At 34.6% G+C, this 8109-nt stretch overlaps 3 protein-coding genes across 3 annotated transcripts; all 3 read left to right on the top strand.

The window, feature by feature from the left end:
* Positions 1 to 2: 2 nt before the first annotated feature.
* Positions 3 to 353, top strand: LOC119832512 (prostaglandin reductase 1-like; the record flags this gene model as incomplete). The annotated part of the gene is made up of 1 exon (XM_038356173.1): positions 3 to 353. A coding segment is annotated over one exon (351 nt), but the record flags the coding sequence as incomplete, so codon positions are not given.
* A 2682-nt stretch (positions 354 to 3035) lies between these two features.
* Positions 3036 to 4067, top strand: LOC119832331 (prostaglandin reductase 1-like). The gene has a single exon (XM_038355996.1). The coding sequence runs from the start codon at positions 3036 to 3038 to the stop codon at positions 4044 to 4046; it is 1011 nt and encodes a 336-aa protein (XP_038211924.1). The 3' UTR covers positions 4047 to 4067.
* A 3187-nt stretch (positions 4068 to 7254) lies between these two features.
* On the top strand, positions 7255 to 8005 carry LOC119832335 (prostaglandin reductase 1-like). Its single transcript, XM_038355999.1, has one exon. The coding sequence runs from the start codon at positions 7285 to 7287 to the stop codon at positions 7948 to 7950; it is 666 nt and encodes a 221-aa protein (XP_038211927.1). The 5' UTR covers positions 7255 to 7284; the 3' UTR covers positions 7951 to 8005.
* Positions 8006 to 8109: the final 104 nt, after the last annotated feature.

The raw sequence follows: 8109 nt of genomic DNA, 5'->3' as shown, positions 1-8109 counted from the left end.
ATGTTGGAGGAGAAATAAGTAGCATCATTATCGGAAAAATGAACAAGAATGGAAGAGTTGCTGTGTGCGGTAGTATAAGCGCATATAACGAGGATCCAGCAAAAATGCCCAAAGTGACAGTTCTACAGCCCACTATTGTATTCAAAGAACTGAAAATTGAAGGCTTCATTGTGTCTCGTTGGTCTCAGCCAAAAGATAAATGGCCAGAGGCGTTCTCTGATCTGGTGCAGTGGATCAAGAAAGGACAGCTTAAAGCAAGAAGCCATGTAACAGAAGGTTTTGATAACATTTATGATACGTTTATTGGAATGCTTGCAGGAGAAAATACTGGGAAAGCTGTTGTTAAAATATAACATTCCTATTAATTTTTTTTTTTATTTATTTTTAATTCTCCGCTTATATATTCGATATAATGTATATGTTCGATTATTCCATAATCGATTAGTATGAGTAAATAAAAATAAGTATAAAATAATAATTGTTTATAAAAATGTATCTACAGAATTTATGTAGTAAGTAAGTTGTAAAGGAAGGGAAGAAACCTTTATACACTAGTGTTATGAAACATTTGTTCTTAAATATATGTAACATATAATTTATGTTAATTATACATTTTTTCGTCCTTGGGACAAAAATTAATAATTCGAGTAAATATGTTATTTAATCAGACTAGTAGGATGTTTTTCAGTCAATCAAGCTAAAACTACTGAACAGATTTTGATGAAATTTTGTAAAGAGACAGGGTATGCTGACTTGGGTGAAAAGATACTTTTCATCCCGATTAAATGCACCCTTGGGTAAAAACAGGAATATTGATATCCGAGTCGAGCATCTAGTAAATAATAATAACAAAAATTTATATTGCGAAAGAAAAGAAACAATAATTAAATAAGACTTCTTAAAATTTATAAACCATAACCCAAACACATAACGTTTCCAAATCAAAACAATACACTGACTATAATCTAAATCTGTATTAAAAATCATCGTGAGATGGATATTGCATACTCATACAGTCGTTTTTTTTTTGCAAGTTTACATCTATATAGCAAAATTATAAATAAAGATAACAGCTTTGTTTATCAACTAGCAAGAATAACGAGATAATTAATTGCATACGAAAAATAATCATTAATTATATAAAAATGAGCTTGACTTTTTTTTCACCGAAATACATAAAAAACCTCACCTCTAACCGTTTAGACGTTTGACCCCGAATATCTTTTGTAGCATCCATGGAACCGATGGAGACCTGCCTTTTGACATATTATGTCTAACGGTGATTTCAGCGTGTCTCCGCCAATATCTAGCTTATTAATATTTTTTGGTATTTCAAATGTCTCTTTTAACTAGTAACAAAATAAAGAATGCATTTCAACCAAAAACTAAGTTCATTTGATAAGTATATACTCCGCACTGACACTCCGACCTTTTAATCACCCATTAGTAGCAATTTAATTGACATTTTTATGGCTTTCCTTTTTAGAGGTAATACATAAGGGGTAAAGAGAATAAATATTGTTAAATCTCTCCATGACTATTGTCCATGTTAAAACAGTTTCTCGTTATTGTCTACGCATGCTTTCAAAATTCAAAAAGTAATATTTAACCCGATTCGTCCAGTGGTTCGGGCTGTGCGTTGATAGATCACTATGTCAGTCAGTCACCTTTGAGTTATATATATTTAGATTATTGCACACTTTCGTATCCTTAAAAATCTTATTACATAAATTGTTTTAATTTCCCTCCCATCCCCGCTTAGTGTGCTCCACAACAGCTCATTGGCTAACACATACATGCATAACGTATGTGAACAGTTATCTTTGGGTAAAGGATAGACGTAACAATGACATCGTACATAAAGCAAGGATTAGCATCGAATATTGTTAGTCATTGAAATAGCCTTAATGTGAGCACTTACGTAGGTGAGAAGTTAATCAAGAGAATTGAAGTTTATATCATTTGTCATCGTGAACAGTCGATACAGCGCTTTTTTGAGGTTAGTCAATTTATTACGATTTTTCTTTTAATACGCTTTGTCGGAGTGTTATTATTTTTGTATATTTTTTTAAATAATTTGGTGTAACAAATTTTACAAAGCTATTGGCAGCGAATTATATAGATTCATTATATATAGAAAGCAATATTTCTCGTGATTAATATTGTTCATTCTTTCTCTGTTAAGGACTTATCGTTACCTTGTGTATCCTCAAAAACTAAATTATTTAACAAAATATTATAACTTTTAAATATACAGCTCCACCTTAGCAATATTTTTTTTAATTTTAACATTTTCCATATATTGATATTCAATAAAACGATAAATACATCAGAAACGAAAAACACTTGTTTGCCGGATAATATCAGGCTGAAACACACGCTCATTGTATGATTTCTGTAGTTGATTGCTTGTGTGATTTAATGTTTAACTTGAATAGAACTTCATATTTTCAATATTATTTCAGTGACAAAAAGCTTTATTGACTTATGCTATATTCTATATCTTATATCTTATGCTATAATATAAGGATGACCAAAGAAGCCGAGTCGAGGCTAAGCTTAAAATAAATCAAACTATTAAACATGAAACCTTATATATGAATTTAATTTCAAAGTACTGAGTGCATCTTCAATAGCATTAAAATAATGCAAACAAGAAAAAAAAATAATCACAGAACGTTTACTTTTAATACAAAAGGCCGTTAGTAAGTTTATACAGTCCAATGTGAGCGTTGTTAAAATTCTTCAAGTTTCCATTTATTAATATCAAAATACAGTTAACGCTGGCCGACTGAAAAGCTATAATCAGCTATTAAGTCGTCCTATATTGTTAAAAATATGTAGGTATATCAATCACAAGCTCAATAAGGTACCTTTTCCACAACAAAAAACTTTTTCTCACAAACCAGAAATGTCTTTACCACAAAATAAATTAGAATTAATCACTTCCACGATCCATCCATTGCACAAGTAACGAACAATATTCCATTGTTTTCAGAATAATTCAAGAACTTCAAAGTATCTACTATTCCACCATGGTGAAAGCAAGAAAGTACGTAGCAAATAAAGATTTTCAAGGAGTTCCAAAACGCGAGGATTTTGATCTTGTAGAATATGAACTCCCTCCACTCAAAGAAGGAGAATTTCTTGTTAAAGCTGAATGGATAAGTGTTGATCCGTATCTCCGGTTCTTGAATTCGAAGATTCCGGCACCGTATGACCAATTCGGATTTCAAATTGGAACAGTTCAGGAGTCAAGGAATCCTTCTTACCCTGTTGGGACACAAGTTGTAACTCACGAAGGATGGTGCGATTACAGTAACGCTAAAGAAACAGATGACCCATTGGCAAAGGTATACAAACTTCCTGATTTACAAGGATTGCCCACTGAACTTGCTCTCGGTGTTATTGGAATGCCTGGTGTGACTGCTTACTTCGGTTTCCTCGAAATCTGCCAACCCAAAGCTGGCGAGACTGTTGTAGTAACGGGAGCCGCTGGGGCTGTCGGATCCGTCGTAGGTCAAATAGCTAAGATTAAGGGCTGCAGAGTGATTGGATTAGCTGGTTCAGATGACAAAGTGCAGTGGTTGGAGAAGGACTTAGGATTCGATAAAGCAATTAATTATAAAACAGCTGATATACATAAAGCCCTTGCAGAAGCGGCTCCAAACGGCATTGATTGTTATTTTGACAATGTTGGAGGAGAAATAAGTAGCATCATTATCGGAAAAATGAATCAGTATGGAAGAGTTGCTGCGTGCGGTAGTATAAGCGCATATAACGAGGATCCAACAAAAATGCCCAAAGCGACAGTTCTACAGCCCACTATTATACTTAAAGAACTGAAAATTGAAGGTTTCCATGTGTCTCGTTGGTCTCAGCCAAAGGACAGATGGCCAGAGGCATTCTCTGATCTTGTGCAGTGGATCAAAAATGGACAGATTGAAGTAAGAAGCCACGTGACAGAAGGTTTTGATAACATTTACGACGCATTTATTGGAATGCTTGCAGGAGAAAATACTGGGAAAGCTGTTGTTAAAATATAACATTCCTATTAATTTTTTATTTTATTGATTATTGATTCTACGATTACATATTCGATTTGTATGAGTAAATGAAAATAAGTATAAAATAATAACTGTTTATAAAAATGTATATACAAAATTTATGTAAGTAAATTGTAAGGGAAGGGAAGAAACCTATATACACTAGTGTTATGAAACATTTTCTCATAAATATATGTAACGTATAATTTATGGTAATTATACATTTTTTCGTCCTTGGGACAAAAATTAATAATTAAAGTAAATATGTTATTTTAATCACACTAATATTATAAATGCGAAAGTTTGTTTGTCTGTCAATCACGCTAAAACTACTCAACGGATTTTGATGAAATTTTGTAAAGAGACAGGGTATGCTGACTTGGGTGAAAATATACTTTTCATCCCGATTAAATGCTCCCTTGGGAAAAAACAGGAATATTGATATCCGAGCGAAGCCGAGTCGAGCATCTTGTAAATAATGATAACAAAAATTTATATTGCGAAAGAAAACAAATTATAATAAGATGAAACTTCTTAAAATTTACATAACCCAAACACATAAAGTTTACAAAACTTAAACAATACAATACAATTGAATGTGGTAGTCGAGCACGCTTCGGCACGAATTTGGCCAGCTCGCACCGGGGAAGTACCACACCCCCACAGAAAACCGGCGTGAAATAGCATTCTGCTGTGTTTCGTTCGGTGAGTGGGGGAGCCGGAGGACCATATCTTTCTCCTTACCCTTCCCAGTCCTTTCCTTTATTCCTATCGCCAATCCTTTCTAAATCCCTTCCCAAAAAGTCGGCAATCCATTTGTAGAGGCGTAAGGTCTGCAATGGACCTTATGCCTCTCCAAATGTTCATGGGCGGTGGTAGCGCTTACCATAAGGCTCCTCCCACTCCATAAGGCCGCTCCCCACCAGCTCCATTTCCGACTGTAACATAAAAAAAAAATACACTGACGATAATCTAAATCTATATTAAATATCATCGTGAAATGGATATTGCATACTCATACAGTCGTTTTTTTTTTCTTTTGCAAGTTTACATCTATATAGCAAAATTATAAATAAAGATAACAACTTTATCAACTAGCAAGAATAACGAGATAATTAATTGCATACGAAAAATAATCAATATTTATATAAAAATGGTCATGCCTTTCTTTCACTGAAATACATAAAAAACCTCACCTCTAACCGTTTAGACGTTTGACCCCGAATACCTTTTGTAGCACTCATGGAACCGATGGACGGTGATTAATTAACGGTGATTTCAGCGCGTCTCCGCCAATATCTATCAGCTTATTAATATTTTTTGGTATTTCTAATGTCTCTTTTAACTAGTAACTAACAAATTAGAGACTGCATTTCAACCAAAACTAAGTACATTTATTATTACATTGGTTGTGTATATACTCCGCACTGACACTCCGAGCTCTATTTAGTTTTCGAAATATTACCTTCTTATCATTTCAGTTTCAGTAGCATTTAATTGACATTTTTATGGCTTTCCTTGTTAGAGGTAATATATAAGGGAGTAAAGAGAATTAATATTTTTAAATCTCTCCATGCCAATTGTCCATGTTTAAACAGTTTCTCGTTATAGTCTACGCAAGCTTTCAAAATTCAAAAAGTAATATTTAACCCGATTCGTCCAGTGGTTGATAGATCACTATGTCAGTCATTGAGTTATATATATTTAGATTATTGCACACTTTCGTATCCTTAAAACTCTTATTATATAAATTGTTTTAATTCCCCTCCCAACCCCGCTTAGTGTGCTCCACAACAGCTCATTGGCTAACACATACATGCATAACGTATGTGAACAGTTATCTTTGGGCAAATGATAGACGTAACAATGACATCGTACATAAAGCAAGGATTATCATCGAATATTGTTAGTTAATGAAGTAGCCTTAATGTGAGCACTTACGTAGGTGAGTAGTTAATCAAGAGAATTGAAGTTTATATCATTTGTCATCGTGAACAGTCGATACAGCGCTTTTTTGAGGTTATTCAATTCATTACGATTTTTCTTTTAATACGCTTTGTCGGAGTGTTATTACTTTTGTTTATTTTTTTAAATAATTTGGTGGAACAAATTTTGCAAAGCTATTGGCATCGAATTATATCGATATATTATATATATAAAGCAATATTTCTCATGATTATTATTGTTCATTCTTTCTGTTAAGGAGCTTATCGTTACCTTGTGTATCCTCAAAAACTAAATTATTTTACAATATTATAATTTTTTAAAGATAAAGCTCCACCTTAGCAATATTTTATTTTATTTTTAAAATTTTACAAATCTGGATATTCAATAAAACGGTAAATACATCAGAAACGATGTATTGTGGGATTCGAGCACGCTTCGGCACGAATTGGGCCCGCTCGCACCGGGGAAGTACCACACCCCCACAGAAAACCGGCGTGAAATAGTGGCATGCCACTGTGTTTCGTACGGTGAGTGGGGGAGCCGGAGGCCTGTTTCCTTTTCCTCACCCGTCCCAGTCCATTACTTCTTTCCAGTCGTTAATCCATTCCTTTTCCCTTACCCCAAAAAAGCGGGCAGCGCATTCGCAGAGGCCCTACCTTTGCGAATGTTTATGGGCGGAGGTGATCGCTTACCATCAGGTGAACCACCAGCTCAGTTGCCCGCTATGACATTAAAAAAAAAAAAAAAAAAAAAAAAAACGAAAAACACTTGTTTGCCGGATACTATCGGGCTGAAACACACGCTCATTGTATGATTTCTGTATGATTCTATATTAAACATGAAACCTTATATATGAATTTAATTTCAAAGTACTGAGTGCATCTTCAATAGCAATAAAATAATGCAAACAAGAAAAAGAAAATAATCACAGAACGTTTACTTTTAATAGAAAAGGCCGTTTGCAAGTTTATACAGTCCAATGTGAGCGTTGTTTATATTCTTCAAGTTTCCATTTATTAATATCAAAATACAGTTAACGCTTGCCGACTGAAAAGCTATAATCAGCTTTTAAGTCGTCCTATATTGTTAAAAAAATGTAGGTATATCAATCACAATCTCAATACGGTACCTTTTCCACAACAAGAAACTTTCTTTCACAAACAAGAAATGTCTTTAGCACAAAATAGATTAGAATTAATCACTTCTACGATCCATTCATAGCACAAGTAACGAACAATATTCCATTGTTTTCAGGACAGTTCAAGAACTTCAAAATATCTACTATTCGACCATGGTGAAAGCAAGGAAGTACGTAGTAAATAAAAATTTTCAAGGAGTTCCAAAACGCGAGGATTTTGATCTTGTAGAATATGAACTCCCTCCACTCAAAGAAGGAGAATTTCTTGTTAAAGCTGAATGGATAAGTGTTGACCCGTATCTCCGTTTCTTGAATTCAAAGATTCCGGCACCGTATGACCAATTCGGATTTCAAATTGGAACAGTTCAGGAGTCAAGGAATCCTTCTTACCCTGTTGGGACACAAGTTGTAACTCACGAAGGATGGTGCGATTACAGTAACGCTAAAGAAACAGATGACCCATTTGCAAAGGTATATAAACTTCCTGATTTACAAGGATTGCCCACTGAACTTGCTCTTGGTGTTATTGGATTGCCTGGTGTGACTTCTTACTTCGGTTTGCTCGAAATTTGCCAACCCAAAGCTGGCGAGACTGTTGTAGTAACGGGAGCGGCTGGGGCTGTCGGATCCGTCGTAGGTCAAATAGCTAAGATTAAGGGCTGCAGAGTGATTGGATTAGCTGGTTCAGATGACAAAGTGCAGTGGTTGGAGAAAGACTTAGGATTCGATAAAGCAATTAATTATAAAACAGCTGATATACATAAAGCCCTTGCAGAAGCGGCTCCAAACGGCATTGATTGTTATTTTGACAACGTCTGAGGGGAAATAAGTAGCATCATTATCGGAAAAATGAATCAGTATGGAAGAGTTGCCGCGTGCGGTAGTATAAGCGTATATAACGGATCCAGCAAAAATGCCCAAAGCGACAGTTCTACAGCCCACTATTATACTTAAAGAACTGAAAATTGAAGGTTTCCA

This window comes from Zerene cesonia, chromosome 15, assembly GCF_012273895.1.
Source record: "Zerene cesonia ecotype Mississippi chromosome 15, Zerene_cesonia_1.1, whole genome shotgun sequence".
Classification (NCBI taxonomy): Eukaryota; Metazoa; Arthropoda; class Insecta; order Lepidoptera; family Pieridae; genus Zerene; species Zerene cesonia.
This window is presented reverse-complemented; position numbering and strand designations above follow the sequence as displayed.